This window comes from Netta rufina (assembly GCF_964035555.1).
Source record: "Netta rufina genome assembly, chromosome: 19".
Taxonomy (NCBI): domain Eukaryota; kingdom Metazoa; phylum Chordata; class Aves; order Anseriformes; family Anatidae; genus Netta; species Netta rufina.
The window spans coordinates 9168050-9188791 of NC_140143.1; the positions used below are offsets into that span (position 1 = coordinate 9168050).

At 43.2% G+C, this 20742-nt stretch overlaps 1 protein-coding gene across 1 annotated transcript in view; it reads left to right on the forward strand.

Moving 5' to 3' along the window:
• Positions 1-911: 911 nt before the first annotated feature.
• GRB2 (growth factor receptor bound protein 2) overlaps positions 912-20742 on the forward strand; it is a 50680-nt gene continuing 30849 nt past the window's right edge. Inside the window, exons 1-2 of the mRNA XM_084298584.1 lie at positions 912-1042; positions 6070-6296. Coding sequence (XP_084154710.1) covers positions 6219-6296 — 78 coding nt within the window. The 5' untranslated portion in view covers positions 912-1042; positions 6070-6218. The remainder of the gene's footprint in view (positions 1043-6069; positions 6297-20742) is intronic.

Here is a 20742-nt window from a genome sequence, read left to right on the forward strand (position 1 = left end):
GTTAACCCCTGGAATTAGATGCCTGTGCAGTCTGAATTTCGCCCTCTGCGCGTTTTAATTGCAAAATCTGATCAGTTTTATTCCCTACAGCAAGGGTGCCTTGATCAGAGCTCAGAACAGACAGTGGCTGCTGCTGTACCAGGTGTGCTCAGGAGTTGATGTGTGCCTCTGCACCCTCTGAAAGTTGTGTTCAAACCCAGGTTGGGTAGCACAGCGTTCCTGCCTAGGGGCAGTTCTCCTTGGTCGTTCCAGCTGCATCCTCTAAAATTACCTGAAAGGGAGCTGAGGGTCAGTGTCCTGTCACAGATAACCAGTGATAGGAGCAGGGGGAATGGCCTCCAGTTGGTAACGGGAGGTTGAGGTTGGAAGTGAGGAGACATTTCTCCTCAGAAAGAGATGTCAGGCACTGGGATGGGTTGCCCAGGGGGGTGGTGGAGTCACCGTCCCTGGGGGTGTTCAGGGCTGGACGTGGTGCTTGGGGACAGGGTTAGGGGGTGATGGTGGCGGCAGGGGGCGGTTGGACCCGCTGACCCTGGAGGGCTGCTCCAACCCTGACGGTTTTAGGTGTTTTTTTTCCCTGTTAACCCCCGACCCTGCCAACCCCACGCTGTGGCGCAGACCGCCCTGCCTCACGGGCATGTGGAGACGGCGATAAACGAGGCAAACGCTCCGCGGAGGGGCTGCGCCTCCCGCCCCCCTCACGGGGATAAGGAACGCCTCACAAACCCCTCACGGCTCCCCTCAGCGCTCCCCGCCCACCCCCGCGCATGCGCGGAGCCGCCACCTCCCTCTCCCCCTCCCTCCCTCGCCGGGCAGAGCGGAGTGCGCAGGCGCGGGGCGGCGGGCGGCTGACAGGGGGCGGCTCTCGCGAGATTTGCTGCGGGAACGGCGGCGGCGGTGGAGCAGGCGCGGCGGGCGGGTGGGGGGGGGCGGCGGCGGCGGCGGCTGAGGCGGCGCTGGAGGGGGCGGCCGGGCCGGGCCGCGTGGGGCCAGGCGGGCGGCGAGGAGCCTCGGGCGGGCCGGGGGACCCCAGAGCTGCTCGGTGAGTCGGGGAGGGGGGAGGGCGGCCGGGCAGCGGGCCGCTGGTTTCCTTCCCGCACGCACGCACGCACACGCAGCCGGTCCCGTAACCGGAGCGCTGAGGGGAAGGAAGGGGCCGGCCCCTGCCGGGCTCGGTTGCCCCGGGGCGCTGAGGGGAAGGAGGGAGGCTCCCGGTGTCTCGGCCTGGGCCCCGGGGGTGTTCCGCCTCTCGCCGCTCAGCGCCTCGGGGCTCGCCTCGGGCTTCCCGGCGCAGCGGGGCTGAGCCCTGAGGGGTTGGCGGGGGGGGAAAGGGGGTCCTGGGCTCCAGAGGGGAGGTTTGGCGGGGTCTTGGGCCCTCGGGGGGGGGGGGGGGGAGGGAGGTCCTGGGCTCTAGAGGGTGGGGGAGAAAGGGGGTTCTGGGCTCTAGAGGGGAGTAAAAGGGCGTCCTGGGCTCTAGGGGGTGTGTGAAAGGGGATCCTGGGCTCTAAAGAGGAGTGAAAGAAGGTCCTGGGCTCTAGAGAGGGGTTATCTGCGAGGTACAGTGCCCTCAGGTGCTGCTCTCCTTCCTCGGGTCCCCCAGCCGGGCTGAGGTTTGTGTCTGGGGTCGCTTTGGTTTAATGTGCATCTGTGTGGTGTTGTGTGCGGGTGGGTCTTGGGCTTATTTTTAATGTTCCCCGAGAGTTCTGTAATTTCAGGCCGCTTCCAAAGGTAAAAAGGTTGTGAATAGCCTGTAGGCAGGTTAACGTCCATACCTTCTGTTCTTCTAGGACCTTTTGTGTCACGCTTCAAGTGCGAGTTTTTAAGGGAGAGAAAGACGCCTCTCTTAGTCTTCTCTTTCTCTTCTGTACTTCCTGCTTGAGATTCGCTGTTGGTTTTATGCAATAAGGTGTAACCTGCCAATATAGTTCCAAATAATCTATAGAGGACAAGGGTACTGCCTGAGCAACTCACACAACGTCTGACTCCAGATAGAGATCTCTTTTACAACCTAAAGAGAAAATAGTCCGTAGTGTAGTTAATAACTGGAAGAGCTATTCATAGCTCAAAAAGAGTGTTTAGGGAAGTCAGTTCCTTGTTTTAAAGATTATGAAATGCTGTCTGTCAAGGGCCCGTATTTGAAGGGTCCCAGATCGTTAAAATCCTTCAAACGTGATGTTGTCTGTAATCCATGTCTGCACAAACCTTGGATATTGAGCATTTGTGCCAAAAACGGCCTTTGAATTATTACAATCTCTTACAATGGTTAAGTCATTTAGTGTTTTAAGTATTTCATAATACCCGGGAAGCTTGTAACATTTAAACTTGCTTTATACAGTTTAAAATAGGAAAGTGACAATAAATAATTTCTGCTAGAGCTGAAGTTTTTTATTACTTGATAAAATGATTTGATCTGATAAATATTATCTGCTTTGTACTGCAGCTTAGTTCTGTGATATCTGGACCTAAGACAAGGCATACTTAAGGAAATTGAAATGTATTAAGCTAATAGGTCTTGAGTATCATTTATTACCCTGAATGTTCTGGCTTTTATATGTTGATAACTTCATTTATATTTTACCTGGTTAGTTTGTAATGCTATACTTCCTTATTTGGCTAATTTGAATCAGGGCTCTGCCCTTATGATTTCTTCTTTCTATTCTTTTGTTTGGAGCTGACACTTAACATTTCTGCATGTCTTCCAGATGATGTATCCATACGTTTTTGTTTCTACCACCCTCAGTCATGTTTTGTCCTATAACAGATGATGAAGTTTAGGATCTGATTCTTTGCAAAATCTTCCACTGAATGTATCTTCTTACTTTCTTTTCTAAACTGTCTGTTATTCTATTCCTGCCCATATTACTTTCCCAAAGAACAGTGAAAAGATTGAAGTTAGAAAGCTTTCGTCTGCTAGAAAATTAGTGAGAGAAGCATAAAAAGCCTACCTTTGCCTATGTGTTTTTTGAAATATCCGTTGAAAAGATCATGAGAATTGTTTCCTGTTGGCTACAACGGGGAGGTTTGTATTTATAATTACTTATATTCCTTCCTGAGCTGCAGCACTGTATTGTGAATAAAAGCTTGCTATTAGCTGCATCTTCTACCTTTTTTTCTTGATCCATTTTCTTCCTCGTCCTCCCTGATTTTTTTTTAAGAGCAAAACACAGTGAGGTGAGATCTGTTAGTTCTAGTAAGGTCTGTTCATTCTTGTAATGTGTGCTCACTGGATTCATATTCTGACTGTGCTTCACTCTTACCTATCTTACCCTATTTGAGGTTTGTGGACCTAAGGTACAGTAGGCTTTGCAACGTGTCCTGTTCCCGGCAGTCTGCCTAAAGCAAATACCTACAGCTGTGCTCTCAGTTGGCAGAGACCTAGCACAAGCCACTTCCCCAGTAAGCTATTTTTTTCCCTTGTGCAGTAGGTTTCTTTTATTGCAATGGTTGTGTGGCTGACTGTCTCTAAGCTCTTATGGAATAAGGTTAGTGCACAGCAAATGCTTCCTAAATGACTTTAAGGGAATTGGTGTTCTGAGTTTACCTGTTTTTGATGTTTTCTTGGTTTAATATTTTCAAAGCTTTTCCCTAGTTTCTGTGTAGCTTTGTGCCTAAACTTCAGCTGTGCTTTTGCCCAAAGTCTTGATGGTTAAAGTTTTGTTCTACGTTGCAGCTGCTGTTAGTATCGTTACCTAGAAACATAACTCTTTTATATGCTGACAATATATACGGTGGTGGTAGTAATACGAATGCATGTTTAAAAAGAAAATTACGTGATGAATCTCTTTCATCTTGAATTGTTCTGGAATATTTCCCACTGTTGTACTATTGCTGAGCTCAGGGAAATGCCAGTGTAGTTCTTGGAAGTGCTGCATCAGTTTCTCTATTAAAAAAAAAAAAAAAAAAGTTGGGTATTAACTCCTTCAGGTAAAAAAAAAAAAAAAGTTCATTTAGATGCTAGTAGAGTACTGGGTAGCAATGCTTGTGTACCCCAAAGAGAGGAGCGTTTACCAGCTGGCAGTAGCTTCTATCTTTAGCTGTATGTTAAGCCCGTAATGTATTGTCCGGGTTGTGCAACTTGCTTTTATGCTCTTCGATTTTGATTCTAGGGTTTCCAAGGAGCGTTCCCTTAGCTGATGGCGTTTGCATGCAGATAATGATACGCAGCTTGAAATGTAGCATTGAGCTTTCTGAAACCCAGAAATGTTGCAGCTATATTTACCCTTTAAGAAGGAATAGAAACTCGGCTGTGTTTACCATGAAGCGTACAGGACTTACTGACAATACGCTTGAACGAGTGTTTGCATTTTCCATCGCTTCATATGCAGTCATTTCATGTTACACCTTGATACTGCTGGAACAGCAGAAAATGGTAAAAACAAAACATCAGTTTAAAAAATAGGTCAGGTTAGAAAGATGAGGAGATGGGGAACCAAACACAATAGAGGCTGGCAAACGGCAAGTCTTCCTGGTGCAAGAAAGTTACTGCTGCTGTTCGTATGTGTACGTCCATTCAGTGTGGAAGGCTGATGTCAGAAAAAAAACAGATTATTTTAATCAATATTGAGACTTAAGCATTTTAGAATCAAAGCGTAACTCAATAAAAGGACACGCTTTTTGGTTTTAAATATGTGTATTGGCCAAAGCCTGAATCCTGTATATTTATTTCTAGTATTTCCAGCAGCACAGGCAGATCGTTCAGTGTGATCCTCGTGGCTATCGACAGCCTTGTCAGCCTTACTGATGTTTTGGTTGTGCTGTTCAGGTGTACAAAAGAAAATCCCAAACCCTGTCCATGTGGGGACTTCACAGAGATGTTCCTTCTTTGACAAAGGACCTGTAAATATCTGTCCTCATTCTGCCAGTGTGCTGTGATAGAAATCTTAGTTCTGATTTTTTTTTTTCTTTTGCCTTAAGCTTCGTTAGTCTTTAAGGATGTGAAGCTAAAGATTGGCCAAGCATGGGACTTGTGGAATATAAGCACGTTAATTGCTCAACTGCATTTATATAAGACAGATTTTTTTCCCCAAAAGGGAGAAAATACTATTGCCATATGCTGCCTTTGCATGTAGCAGTGCTCTTTCTGGGCCATAACCACAATGACTGAATTAGCAGGTGCGTGGGTTAACTGGTGTTTGTCAGATCTTTTCTGTCTTGGATTGTCATTGACAAGGATCAGCTCTCTGCTGATTCTTCAAAGCGATAAATTCATGGCGGTTTTTAATTCGCTATCTTACTTGACTTCTTTCTGATCCCTTCCCTTCCCTGCTATCAAATGAAGCTGGGCTCTGATGAAATCCCTCCTGTTCTGACCTGAGATCAGGAGGTATTTTCAAGGCCTTCAGGTGGTGTCAGTGTCTAGATACGTGATGCCAAATTTGGTGTCGTTTTTCTCTGGGGCTGGCAGAGATGCTGCCTCGACCTTGCTGATTTTCACGCTGTGCTTCTGAAGCTCTTTGGGTTTATGTTTTGACGTGTTGGGCTGCTGAAGACGCTGGGATTTCAGGAAGGTTGCCTTTATGTCAGAGCGAGCCCTGACTCTGTCTACGTGTATATAATTTCGGAGCGCTTTTTGCGAGCCGTTTCTTGCCGAGAACCAGCAGCACTATCTTCGCTTCATCTCACTCATACTCAAATCGATACAAGCTGTATGAATGGGGGGGAGGAAAAAAAAAAAAAAAGCAAAAACCAGCGGGTGTAAACCGTGGCGTAGCGAGCGGGCTGCCCCCCCCCCCCCGGGGCTTCCCCCACCGTGCTGCGAGCCCCGCGCTGTGCCCTGCTCCCCGGGGGGCTCCGGGGGCGCCTCTCCCCGGGGCTGCTGCGGGCGGGAGGGGGCCGGGCCCTGCCCCGGGCCCTGCCCCAGCCCCTGCCCGGGCTCCCCGGGGCCGCCTCCCGGGCTGCTGCCGGCCATTGGCCGCGGGCCGTGTCACTCGGCGAGCCGGGCCTGCGGGAGGGAAGGGGAGGAAGCGGCGGCCGAGCCGCGCCGGGCGGAGGGGAGAGGCTCTGGGCGCGGCCCCGGCCCTCGCTCCGTGCCACTTCCCCCTAATGGCCCGTCTCTTCCTCCCCCTCTAGGGCGGACCGACCCCCGGCCTCTCCTGTATGCGCCAGGCGGCGCCGGAGCCTCGGACGGAGCCGGGCCGCGGGAGGGCTGAGCCGGGAGCAGCCGCGGAGGCTGCGGGGAGCGCTTCCTTCCCACCGGGAGCCGCAGCCCCAGCCCCAGCATGGAAGCCATCGCCAAGTACGACTTCAAAGCCACGGCGGATGACGAGCTGAGCTTCAAACGGGGAGATATCCTTAAGGTGAGTGGAGGGGAAGGGCTCGGGGTTTGCGCTCTGGCCCTCAGCTTTTCGGCTCCTCTCCCTGGTGAGTCGCTTCCTGTCCCTCTGCCGAGTCCCCAGCAATTGCCAGGTCCTTTTAATAGGGTACCTAAACGTTTCCTCGAGCCCAGTCCGACCTCTTTAAAAGCAGGAGATGCTGTTCTGTTACTGTATTAAGCATACATCTCAAAGTCTCTCTCCTCTCTTCTGAGCCTGCAATATTTGAAAACTCGGTCTTAAACACTGTGGCGAATAAGCAGAAGTACAAGACAGCATGCTCTGCGCTGAGTTCCTTTCTATGAGAGGATACCCTTCAGTGTATCTGAGATCTGTTTGGTGTTCCTTTCCTTTGCCTTCTGCCAAAGATTCCAGTATCGAAGAATGGTGATTAGATTATTTCTCAGTAGGTAATCATTTTGCATCACCCTGTCAAATAATGCTGCTGAATTTTATCTTCAGACCTGATGAACTCAAGTGATAAGCTCGTGACTGAATATTTAATGGATCTGTGCAGATGTAAGTGGATGTTGGAGTGCATTAGAGGAATTTTGCTCTATAGCCCTTTTGATATATCAAATGCTCTAAGAATTCATCTTTAGAATTTGAGAAACACCGGAGTTTCTAAGACTGTAATTAAAATAACATACAGAACAAGCCCAAAATTTTGGTTGTGGGGGGAGTAAAACATAAAGCCCGTAGTGATTTGTTCTCAGCAAAGCATAGTTCTGAGCTGTGTTGCTTCCAAGTAGTAAGAGCATTATTGCAGAGTGTATTAATGGAGTTTCATTCAGAGCCAGTATTTCTCTGTAAACATAAACGATGGGCTTACCTTCCTAGTGTGATGCATTTACTATTCAAATATTTTAAGATGCTGCTTTCTAAAATGCTTTGAGTAGAAACTGCTTTGAGAGGTGCCTATCTTGCAGATGTAAGGCTGTAACTTTGTGCATGCTGACAAATCAACTCCTGCAGACCTCAGTGGGATTACTCATCTGCTCAAAATTTTTACGAGAGAAGGGCTTGATTTAGCTACTATTTTAAGATAAGTTGGAAGAAGTCCTCTACATATACACTTAAAATACTTCTTCTGGAGCTCATATTTCAATAATGAAATGTGACTGTTAGAAATGCAGTAATATTGTGTGGCTGTTAATAGAGAATGGCAGCAAAAACGTATCCTGCTTTGAAATTGTTCTTTTAGAATAATTGCATCTGTATATGTTCTCCACATCCCTGGTTCATAAATGACCTAAAAAATGCCTGTTAGATCTGCACACCTCAATTCCCATGTTCATGTAATAACCTTTTGCTGTTTTTAAACATTCAAAACTTCAGAACGCTAGATTTCTTTTGTGATAACCTAACAATCATTTTTCTATTTTGGGTCACTACTAGCTGCCCTTGGCTTTTATAGTGTATTTGAAGAAGGGCACAACTGAAGTAAGCTTGTAGAAAGTGCTGAACAGGAAGGAAAACATAAATATAGTGAAGTACAGTTTATTTTAAAGTGAGTTCTTCGTTATTTTGAGCTAGTTTGGTATAGGTGTTTGCTGAAGTACGTGAGAAATGTCTTGTGTAATGTTTGTATTCATTTAAAAATATTTTCCTCTCTAAGAATTAAAGGGAAAATAACTTTTTTTTAGACTTTATAATGTTTTGTCTGTACTAAAACTGCTGCTTGTAGTAAAATGTGCTTGAATCTTGGCCACTTGATGTCGTCTCATAGATACAAATTCTGTCACGGTAATAGAAACATGCCGATACGTATGTAGTTACATCACGTTAATCCCTGTATTTTTCCTAGAATACAGGGATTTTCCTACTCTAGACAAAACTTAGGCTTAACACTTCTGCAAAGCTATGATCAGTTCTCAAAATTGTTATTATTTTTTGCTTATATTCTGAAAATACAAATTTTACATATTCATAGATGAGTAAACTTTAGGCCTAGAAATGAGGACTTGCTCCAGATCACCACTAAAGTTACTGAAAATTCCAAGAGTTTCAGGGATCTCTTTTCAGCATGCAGTTGTAGTGAGTTTGTGTGGTGTGGGAAGGTTCTCTGTATAAAGCTGGCAAACTTCAGAGAAATAAGCCAACAACTCTTAGAATTGTTACAGTTCATTTTATTCAGACTGACAAGCTTCTGTGGTAAATTGTCAGTTTGAAAGTCTGGTCCACTTCAAAAGCATTTCAGTTTGTGGAAATTAATTTTCATCAGGCATGCCAGATCTGTTTTGTTAGTACTTTACTCATGACTGAGAAGTCTCAGGGTATCCCATTTGCGTGCCTCGTGATCAGTCTTATTTATTAGGTCAGTCCTGCTGCCCTCAAATGAGTGACGGAAGAGAAATAAACTAGTAGGATGTTGAATGCAGCTGCACACTTCAGTGTTTAAATATCCTTTGTGTGCCTCAAAGGCAATATCCTTTGAGGCACACACATAACTCCGCATGTCTAATGAAGATTTCTACTAGGGCTGGTCTTCACGCAGCTTTGGAAAGTCATGTTAATTTGGGATGCAAGATGATGGCAAAAAATAGTTCTGTTATACCTTAGCTACGCTAAGGAAAGAACAAAATCTCTAACCCTTTACTTCCCGCTCCTTAAAAGTTCATGTTTCTGTCTGTGGGGAGAGAAGACAAAGATGCATGCTGCCTGACTCCATCTGATTTCAGCAGATAACTTGGCTATGATGTCATGGTGCCATTATTGCTGCGTGCCCACAGATTCTGGACTTGATTGAACAGCATTTGAACTGGAGCCATTAGGCTGGTTGTTAGTAATCTTGTGGCTGGGATCCAGAAGTGAGTGAAGATAGTTGACCTTTGACTTGCAATTGTAAAACAGCTGAGTGAAGAGGAAAAGTGCTTGGCCTTTTCTTTTGTGGGCAATACATGGTAAAAGCTGCTTCTATAATTTTGTAACGCTGGCAGTATGTTGGATCCTCATATTCTTTTGTTTAGTGATTCTCTAGCAGTGTGTGGTATTACCACGTAGGAGATACGCTGGCAGCTTGCTTTAACGCTTTTAATACACTAAATGCTACTTGCCTAGCTTTTCCCGAAGGAAGGAAAGGTTACTGTTCCCTTGTGTCCTCTAATTGTAGTACAGTGCTACAGCTTTCAAGATCACCTTTTTTTTTTTTTTTTTTTTTTTTTTCATGTACTGGTGGCAGCTTCACAAAAGGTGTTAGTAACTGATCCCATCAAAGGTGTGAAGCTAGCCTGTCCCATTATTTAAAAACAGAAAAAAAGTTTGAAGGTTTCCTACTTGAAATTTTTATTTACTCTTTCACTTTGAATAGCTGACAGTTGTCACGATGCTTTTTCAGTCTTTTCCCCTTTCACTTGCTGTGTTTGTTGATGTTGAGGCTAATTAACTTCAGTTTCTGTATATATTTGTCGTTCAAGTTCTGTGTCCCCAAAAACTAATGTATTTCTAGCAGCTTCTGGTTTGTTGGCCTTTGTGCTAGCTGGCAAGTGTCCAGACCTGAAGTGTGCTGATGTTTGCTGGTGGTTTGGCAAGAGTAGAGTGGGAAGAATAGAAAAATCATCTGATACAACTAGGCAAGGCCGCTTTGCTCTTTTCTTCCTCCATCTAATCTGAAGTGTACAGTTCAATATGATGGTACTCTGAGAACCATTCTGCACTGGTATGACAAAATCACTAATCGTATTCATGAATATCCTGAATATTGGATTTACTTTAAATAAAATATATATATATATATATGTATATGCACACACCACTGCTCTATTTCCTCTTTTTCCTTCTTCTTTCCCAGGGTTGAGGCATAGCTGGAAAGTGATCTTCTAAAGAAGTAAATAAGTTCCTGTTTTCAGTGGTGGTCAGCATAATTCAGGGGTACTGACCGACTCTTTGAGAAAAATTATTCAGATGGTGCTTTAAGTAGAGGATCTTTATCAGCTTTAATTTTGGGATTTTTACCTCGTGAGACATGCAAACCAGCTTCCGTGTATACTAAAAGAAGGAATTCCTGGTAGGAATTGATGGTTTGAGAATTCCATTCAGCAAAGTGAAGATCTTTGCCCTGCTCTGAACACTTGACAGTCACCTCAGGTTCTGTTCACATTATTGTTTACCACCGGACGTATTTTCTTTCTGCTGTTTTTCACAGGATTGTTTGCAAACAGTTGATGCTGAGATGGCATTTTCAGTTCCTGTGTGAAAAACCATTTTGCTGTCTGTATGCAATGAAACAGTTTTGAACAGAGGGAGGGATGTGTAACCAAAGGCAGCGTGGCCTCCCTTCTCTTTATCCTCATCCCTTGTCTTTTATCTCACCTGCATTGGCTGTTTTATAGTAGATTCTGTGCTAGAAAGCAGAAACACATGGCTTGTAGAAGGGTATTGCTAAGATTTTTTTTCTCTGTTATGGGTGAAATTGTCTGCACTCTGATCCTTTCCTCTCCCTTTCTTCCTATGTGTCCCCTTCATCTTCCCAGTTTTTGTCAGGGGACAGACTCAGTGTAGTCTTGATGTTTTTAATATGTGAGAAACAGTTTTCTGAATCAGCAATTCAGGTGTATTGCAAGCAGTGTGCTTTCTAGTGAAATAGGTCAGATATTAGAATGGGTTGCCTTGAAGCTGTGGAATCTCTGTCCTCGGAGCTCTCCAGACAAGTCCTTGAGCAATCTGAGTAGACTTGCTTTGAGCACCAGGCTGAATTGGGTGTCTCCTAGAGGCCCTTCCAACCTACGTTGTTCTGACTTAGCTGCAAATGGCAACTCCCTTGTATGTGATGATTGATTTGTAAAGGTGTGCTAAGGTTGTGTTCCTTGGCGGGTGTCCTTGAGTGAAGGTGATGTCATCGATACGTCACCAGGATTGTGATCTAAGACAAAAAAAACTGTCAGAAAATTAAGAGACTCACAAAGTATGGAGCAGGATCTCTTTGAAATTGTAGTTACAAGAGGTTGTGTTCTTCTCCTGGTCTATCTAACTGTTCAAAGCCTGTCTTTACTATGAACTTCTCAAATATTGTTCCCTTGATGTGTGGTACTAGCCAGAAGGTGGGATGCATTTTGTCAGCCAGATTCCCTAGGCATCAGCGTAAGGTTTGTGGGGAGAAACTATCGAACCTTCACGAGTTGTGTGTGCACAGAAAGGGGAAAATGCTCACATTCTGTATGGTAAAAGAGCACAGAGCCACTTGGAGCAAGATTGTATTGATGAAGTTGTCTTTGTGTGTATAGCTTCTATAGTTGAAGCTATACACGCAAAGTACTGCAGACTGAAGGTCTGAGGTAATCTTTGCCAGCTTCTGGAGGAGTAAATAAATTCCTCCTTAAAAATGGCATCATTTTTATTTAGGAGCTATTTGTGGTGATTATTTAAAGTTGTTGCTAAAAGGGGGGGAAAAAAAAGAGCTCTTGTATGCAGTGTGCTACCTGAAGCCTTCTGGAGTTCTGAATGTCAGATGAGGCTCTGATTAAAGCTAGTAGCCACTTCAGCTAATTTTATTGTGTTGACTTAACATGTATTACATTCTGGTATAACCAGGGGAAATGATGCTAATTTGAAGTTCCAGCTGCCTTTTGCCAAATTAACGGGAGTGCTGTTGCAGTTTCTCTCTGAGGTCCAGCTTTTGATGGGACTGGTGTCACAGCCTTGTGAAAAGTGTTCATAGACATACCAGAAAATCACCTTTTGGCTTGCTCGATTATTTCATCTGCTTGTTCCTGCAACCCACGTGATACTTTTTTTGTTGTTATTTCCTGGCAACGCAAAAACATCTCTCCTGTTCGATTCAACGTCTCTCTTGTGATGATATTTGATGAGAGGGTGTCTGAGAATTTCAGACAATAAAATCAGTTACTCTGAGGGACATCCCAGGCAGTAACGAACTAACTTTGATTATTTTATTCAATGAAAATGGTAAAAGTTTGATCTCAGTTGAGGGAAGAAAAGAGGGATTGTGATTTCGTGTGACATGCATAAAGGATCGAGCATGTCATGAGGGGAGTAACCACGGTTCTCTGGTTTATGCACAGAGCCCTCTTAACTGGGGGAAGGAGCAGGATCCAGGCTGTTGTGAAATTCAGGCTTTTCTCATTTCTTACTCTAATCAATAAGAATCCAGCTAAGCAAGGGGAGATAAGGCACCCAATCTGTGTGAGTAATAACATAAACAGTGAACTGTATTACCCCTTCATAAAATCCTCTGTGCTTTACAGTTATCACTGGCTGGTGGCTATGTACCAGAAGTCAATAACCAAAGCCTAAACCTCAGGGAAAAAAATGTTCTGGGCAAAACTGATTCTATTGCTTTGAAAATGACGTAAAATTAAGTGCAAGTCCCCTAACAACACTGGAGCCAAAATTTTACAATCTCACTTAGAGCAAGAAGGAAGTGGTGTATTGTAAAATTCATCATGTTTGGTGAATTAATCTAAACCGGAAGAACTACTAAAGACAACATGAGTACGTTTTCACAATTGCTGGGGGGCTGAACTGTTGAATTATTTTAAGGCTATTATACCGATGCTGTCAGTTTTCCGTACTTGCTGGTTACCTGTGAATTAAAATCTTTGCGAAGTTGTTCATACTTTTATTTATATAGGTCTGAAAACTGAAAAACCAAAGCTAGTTCTAGAACTATAACAAGAAACAACTTTAAAACAAACAACCAACAACAACAACAAAAAACATATTTAAAGTAATTCACATAACAGGCACCAGCAAGCGATTTGGCATTGTACGTGAAATAATTGAGATGAATTTTGAACTTTTTCTGTGTGTATGTAGCTTCTCATTTCTTCTGGTCCGTGCTGCTGAATGTCCTTCCCAGGTGTGACAGCAGCGTGCTGTTAAAGCCCAGGTGGAACAGGGCAGTGTGGTGCACCCTCTGCACCACAAAGTACGGGTATACACTGTGCGGGCAGAGATCGGACTGTAGTCCAGCTAGCTGAAAATTAGCTTGGATATCACTACAGGAGATAATGATAATGGGATTCAGTATGATTCACAAAACGTAGTGAAACTCTGGATGAATTCTTAGCCTGTGCTTATTTCTTTGTACTGGATATGATCCCTTAATGTCCAGGCTAGCTACTCTGAAGGTGTTAATTAACAAGATGCATGGCGAAGGATATGCATATTTCCCTTCTGCCCTCCTGCCCCTACTCATTTCTTCCAGCACTGGAGGGAAAGGTGCTAGCCAGAGAGATAAAGGCGGGGCTTGAGAATTTAATGTTTAGGTAGAAAAGCGAGCAAGGAGATGCATCTGTTCTTCCTCTGATGCCTGATCTTTATGGACTAGAAATGGAGCTTTTGTATAAATCCATTTCAGCAGAGCAGAAGTGAAAAGAGGCAGTAGGTCTCAGTGCTTTGTTACTGGCTTTATCTAAGGGTTTGTAAGGAAGGCTGCCTTCAGTGTGTGTCGTTTCCAGTTTTCTGTGAAAATGCAAAATGCAAATGAGTAGGTGAATTGTATGCATTCTGCATTTCTACACAGATTGGCAAGCTGATACTGCGGTTGTTTGGTACACAGGTTCTTATCTGCAGCTTTATCCCACAGCACTTCTTGCTCTTTCATTTCCTTTGCTGGCTCTGCAGTGGCAGTTGACATTTTCTGCCAAGCAGGGCTAACAGCAGTGACTAGGGTATACACAGAAATAAAACTGTGTTTTAGATCCTTGAGGTCTTGGGAAAGAAAAAAAAAAAAAAAAGGAAAATATTTTGGCTTTTTTTGCCTTACCTACCGTGCAGGGAATGCTGTATAAAGTCCTTTCTTTCCCTCAAATATCTGTATCTCTTTGGGTGGCTCAACAGCCTTGTGGATCTCAAGCTGTCAAGCTTCAAGCTGCAGTTCCGTTTGTCACGTTCTAGGCTTGTGCCCCATTGCTGAATATTTAAACACCGATCATGAGTGGCACATGCCTTCAACTTTGAAGTCATCTTGTAGCACCTCACAGGAGTGGATCTTCAAGTGAAATGGAGAAATGGTTGTGAAGCAGACTGTATGCCGTGGAGCCTGAACTTGTTCCCATGTCTTATATGCGGGATTGGTGCCACCATCTGCCAGCTCAAGTGAGAATGGGTTTAACAAACTTTAAAATGTGTTTTTCGTGGTGACATGTGCTAAACACATGGGATTGTACAGCTGAGCTCTAATAGAGCAAAAAGTGAACTGACTGTCTCCAAAACTGCTCAAGATAATTATTTTTAGGATATTTATTATATTCCTGAAACCCAGATGCTACCCTACAATACTTCCTGATTAGTTACTAGATGAATCTGAAATTTGAATTTTAAATGGTTCTGTTTATAATTTTCCTCAGCTTGTTTTTTTTTTTAACAGAAAAAAAAGCTCTCTTTAGATATTAAATAAAACCCCCTTTTAAAAAAGTCTTGAAGAGCCTAAGACTTTTTTCTTATGGTTGCTTGTTTGAATTTCCATACCTGATCCTTTTGTCTTCAGTTGTTGAGGCTTTGAAAGCAGGAAGGCGGTCCCGTTATTGAAGATGCCCCGTATCAGTTGTTGTCCTTCCCATCCCATGGGGGCAGGCCAGCATGGTGATGGGGATAGGGCCAAAGTTAGGACAGCTATTTCTGTCTAGGAAGTAGATTGTCAGTCTTGGTGGAGTGATTAATTTATAATTATGATGTTCAAACATTACTGACCTTTATAAATAAAATATAGAAAGAGGATCCTTGGAGTAGATTTATTCTGTTTGTACCTGCTCAACTCCACTTCTTTGCAGGCGTTCGTGTCAGCACGCACGCTCTGTCACGAGCTACGTGTTGGCTCCGCTGCAGCTGGACCTCATGCAGAGAGCAGAAAGCTTTTCTTTCAGTTCAGCTAAACTGTAATTATACAGTTATTCTCTAAAACCTCTTATTTAAATAATTTGTCTCTGGAATTCATACTTTCTGCATTGAGCCAACCTACTTCTTGCTCTAACTTGTACTAAAACTCTACAGGTTTACATCTGGGGGGGGGGAAAAAAGTGCTGCAGTTATGCAAAATCCTTTCCCTTGGGAGGAAAGGGGGGAATTCTTCATGAGTTATGTATGAGCCAGCAGGTTCCACTAATCATAGCAGCTCTGCTAGTGCAGAAGGCTTGTGGTCTAACCTAGTCAGCCCTCTGGTTTATGAGAAATTGGTACTAAATTTTAAGCCATGCAACTCTTGCTGAGTTTGAGTAGGTTTTTCCACTCCAAATCCTTATATGCAGTCAATTTATGGGCGTTATATCTGCTGTTATCTTCACTTAGAATATTTCATGTTTATGCCTAAGTATTTGATCTCGTTTTAGCTTTCTGCTGTTAATAGTAGACTATGGTCTGCTTGGAAAGCTGTGTTTTGATTCCAGAATTCAGGGTATTTCAGAATGCTAGGAAGGATTGTAAGCTGTAGAAGTGTTCATCTTTTCCTAGTTCTTCTGGAAAATCTGCCAATTTGGCTTAAGGGCTTTTTCCTGAGCTCCTGTGTAGTTCAGGTCTCGTGTTGTAATCTTTACTACTACTTGGGGACGTAACTAATCAGGGAAACCTCCCAAATTATTTGGATAGAAAAACAAATGCTCGAAGTTTGTTCCACAGTTGCAGAGGAACACAAGAAATAAATGCAGGGAGAAAAATACAATGGAGACAACTAGATTGAACCCTTGAAGAGGTGAAATTCAGCATTTAAAAAGTTGTTTTTCCCTACCTTACCTTCAAACAGCACTTGAATTTTGATGAGATGAGCATCAGCTTGAAAAACATGCCTTCTTGAGGCAGTATCAGGAAAACCTGTTGTGTGTGTATCGAGCAGCTAAATTGTATGTATTTTATGTTTGTCTTTTGTCTTGCATGCCCTTGAGTACTTTGCGAAGATGCTTCCTTAACCCTGGAAGTGGTGAAGCAGGGACTGTGGCAGTTGAGGCTCTCTTCTGACCTCCATAATGGAAGAAGCAGAAGCAACTTCTGCTTTCTCCTTGCCTTCACTTTTGTCCTTGTTTCTTAAAATACGTTTTGCAGTAATGCTTCTACCTTTCCTCTAGTGATGCTGTAGTTAGTCAAAAGCTAATCTGTGGATTTGTCAGTTTTGACCATTTGCATCAGGGTGCTTAAACTCTTTTCAAGCATGGAGCTGTCTTGATACTTTCTTACCCTTCAGCAGCAAATGTTGCAGTCCTTGATTTTCCCTGAGAACTGCCTTTCAGGGTAAGAGTGTAACTTGGTCTCTGCCAGGATGGATGGATGAAGACTATTGTGACTTACCTAGGAAGACCCTGAATGAAACCAGGAACTCTCTTCACAGGCCTTAAAAACAATGAGATAACCACACTGATAAGTTGACTCGGCTTTCCTGGCTTCTGCCTCTTCCTTTACAGCGTTTATCTGTAAATCTTGGGAGCTGTTACTTTCATTCAGTCCATTTAGATAATACAAAAAGGAAGAGCACAGGTAAAAAGAGGCTTCTGATGTTTCTATAAACTTTCTTGATTTTTCTTTCCCTTGACAAGCTTGTTTCATCCCACCTATCTGGCTTACAAATGTGCGTAATGATGCTGTAGGATTAGATAACTATTGGTGTTACTTGCTTTATGAGTAATAAGTTCCCTGTAGTATTTCTTTAGAAGAAAGATTATTTTTTGACTTTCCAAAAAGCTGAAGATACTAAACATGAGGCCTTATGTTGATAAAACAGCCACTCTGTAGTTTCAAAAGCTACCAGAATCAACTCATGGGTGACTGAGGTGACTTACAGATCAGCAGTGAAAGCATATATCCCATGAGGATGTAGTTCTAGATCGTTTGGGGCTCCTTGGTTTAAAGTCCTCCCAAAGCAAACACAGTTGCGCTTTTAAAGTTTCTTTTGACTCTAACTGGATTTAGCTGCTCCTGTTCAGAATTAGAGTCAAAATGAGAAGCCTGCCCATACCTAATCTTGGAAAATCGCTTTGCTTCCTCTCAGTCACAGTCCCGAAAACTCCCGAATTACCAAGGGTGATGGGGGGGAAGGGGATCCATCATCCAAACTGGTGATGTTGGTGTCCTGATGCAGGAAGTCAGTAACGCTCCAGGGGGTGCTTGGGTTTTTTAACTTTTATCAGCACCAGCGTTAGGCATGATCGTCTTACGTGGTCCTTGTCATGTTCCCAACTCCCCATGGTAGTCAGCTTCCTCCTCCTCACTGTTCATTGCTGCAGATAACATAAAATGCATTGTGCCTTTATCATGGATTCTGCTTTGGCGTTTTTTCTTGTGGAAGTAAATTCTAACCTTCATGATGTTAAAATACTGCCCTGTGTCTTCCTGGGAGCAGTTGCCACCTGAAGCAAATTATATACAATTTTCATGATCAAAAGTAATAAAATGCTCTTTATACAGATAATGTTCCTTTACTCTAAATATCTGTATTATTTGCCATTAGAGGCTGGACTAGATGGACCTCTTGTGTGGCTGTAGCTGGTGAGGCACTTAGCACTGTAAGTCATGTTAACATACTACCTGGTATAATTTCATTTCTTTCCCCATCTTCTGTCCCTCTCCCCTTGTGAGAGCTAGCAGGATAATCTCTCTCCCTGGACTCAGGGGGAGAAGATTGGCAAGTGTCATCTTGTCTTCATTGCTTTTTCTTCTGGGGGAGGTTTTGTATACTGCAGTAGTCATTCCATACTTTATATGTGTTGCTTGCTTTTCATAGTCGAATTTTCTGAGGTGGACTGAGTATAGGTGCTCAGAGAGGGTGAGACAACAGAGATTTACAGCATCGAATGTTTGCTTTGTTTTTAATTATTATTTAACAAAACACTTAAGTAATGTTCCTGATTTTGTTTTCAGATAACCACCCCTGTCATTCCACGGTATTTCCAGCAGAGTGATTGTTTAAAGCCTACAGCTTCATATAGTTACAGTTCTAGGGGGTTTGGGTCTCTTGTTTCGCCTCATATATGTTCCTTTGCATACCATATTTGCTCTCACATTTATTAGTTGGTCTCTTAGCATTTAAAGTTACCAGCACAATTCATCAGTTTTAAGGTTTGTGCACACTCACTCTGTCTTGGCAAAGTTCCATTTCACCGCTCTGTCACCTTCTCAGGTGATGGGTGAAGCTGTATGGGATCCCGTATGGGATGGCTGTGGTACAGCCTTTCTCCATTGTGGACGTTTACCCTTTGTTTCCTGCGTTAGCATTATACCAAGTCACTGAGGGGATTGCTGTGTCCTTAATAAGTGCACTTGTGGAGATAAGCAGAAAATCTGAGACTTTCTTAAAACAAAACAACCCTCATGAAACCTAGAGAAGTTCGAGTGTTGGCCTTGAAACTATTCTAGTTTATCTCAATTAGTGATTCCTCTGTCTTCTATACAGAGCTATATTTTTGTGCTGTCTTGCCACTGATTAAATGGGAGGTCTGAGGTGAAGACTGCCTTTGCTTTTATAGCTTTGCCAGAAGAACCCAGCTTCCAAACAGCTGCTTGGAAGCCGACTTAATTGGATAGCTGTGTGTCCTGGGAGGTTTTATGGCTTCATACTAGCAATATTGCTGCAAACCAGCTGGGACCCACTGGCATCTGTTATGGTGCGAGATACGGATGGAGGCAATATCTCTAAATAAGACCCGGTGCTGGCTTTTGAGTACCTACACGAGATGGGTTTCTCATACTGGAGTTCTGAGAAGACCTCATTTATGTGAAAGTATCTACACTACAAATTTGGAGAAGTGGAAGATTTTGAATGCATCCACCACGTTAATGCATGGTCTAAAAACTCCGTTTTGTTGTGTAGGAATGATTGACCCCTGTTCAGGGCCCTGGGGGTGACTTTTGTAGTGAAGGCATTGATCCCTTGCTCGGAATCTCCCAGTAGGGGAGAGTTTTAGTGCCTTAGCTTTTACTGAGCCTTACAATGGAGATATTGTGCTGCTATAATGTACTCGGGAGCTTAAAATTAGTCTGTGGTCAAATAATATACCCTAGGGTGTCAGTGACCTGCATTATGATATCCCTTCCAGGTTATTGCAGTGGAGCCATAACAAGTTCTATTCTTGTTTTAATTTGTTCTTGACCTGGAACAGTTCTCCTAATTTGAGACACCAATTAGGAGCTGGTTTTAGTTATCTCTGATCTTTTCCATAAAGAATTCAGTGCCTCAGCTGTCTTGACTTCAGGATTCTGGAGCGAGCTGCTTACTGCTTTTGGCGCTTAGGATCTTCATTATTCATGCAAGGACAGTCTTTGATTTTCTTTTTTTTTTTGCCCATAACCTAAGAAAGCAGCAGTAGACTTGTAGTGAGCTCTGGTATTTCTAATAGTATGATGCTTCTTTAAAGGGGGGGGGGGAACATGTGCCAGTACTTAGTTATTGGTTTTATATTTTTCTGTTCCCCTGAGATATTGCAGTTAATACCTCTTTTTAAATTAAAAAGAAATTCTTGTATTAGTGTACTGTATTTTCTTCCTAACCCTGGGTGGTTTTAGACAAGTGTTTCTTTTCTCGAGCCGTGTGATTGTGAGCTACAGTGACTGTTGTAGGCTCGGTCTTTTAAATCCACAAAATTCTGTTACTCTAATGTGATGTGAGCAAATCCCATTTAAATGGTTTATTTTCCCTGGATGGAGAGAATTGTACACTTATCAGTGCTATCCTGGTAGCCTTGGACTGAAAGAGAAACTTCATAACAAGGGGAAATTTTTGAAGGCATCACTTTGATGTGCAAATGTCCATTTCTTTTTTGTCCCCCTCAGTGTGTAATTTGGAACACTGCTTTCAGGAAGCCACCACAACTGTAGTTCTGGACTTTTTCTAAGGTAGAATTCAAGTGAAACTTGCTTTAGAGTTCTTGAACCTTGCTCATTCCTAGTTTAAATCGGAGTAAGAGCACAATCATGACACTGAAATGAGCGTATATTGTAGACCATCAGGCAGCTCTGGCATGGGTGTAGTCCTCACTGCATGGCTGCTCATGCTTCCTCCTCATTCATCAGAGGAGTTATTGGCATGTTTCTGCTTTTTGTCATTCATAATGGCTTCTGGCATTCTGTATCAGTTTCCTCTTGGGGACAGATGTGGGCCATTCAGTTACGATAGCCATCCTTGTTTTAAGGGAATAATCCTCACGGCCCAACGCCCAGTTCCTTGTTTATGATTCAGCCATCCCTCTCTCCAGCTTTTCAGTCTATCGTTAATTATTGAAGTGTTTTTTCAATCTAATCAGGATTGCATATTTTTACAGGCTTTGTGGGGTGTTTTTTCTTGTCTTTTTAAAGGTCTAATCTTTCCTGTTTCACCTGAAATTATTGGGCTTTTTATGGTTAAGTTTAGGCCATTTTAATTCTGCTTTTTGTTATTCCAACTTCATGAGTATGGAATTAGAGATATTTCATTGTGAGCTATCGGTTCTCCAGAAATTGAACCATAATCTAATGAGGAGTTTGGAGAAAAAAGAAAAGCCGGTTAGTCTTCTTG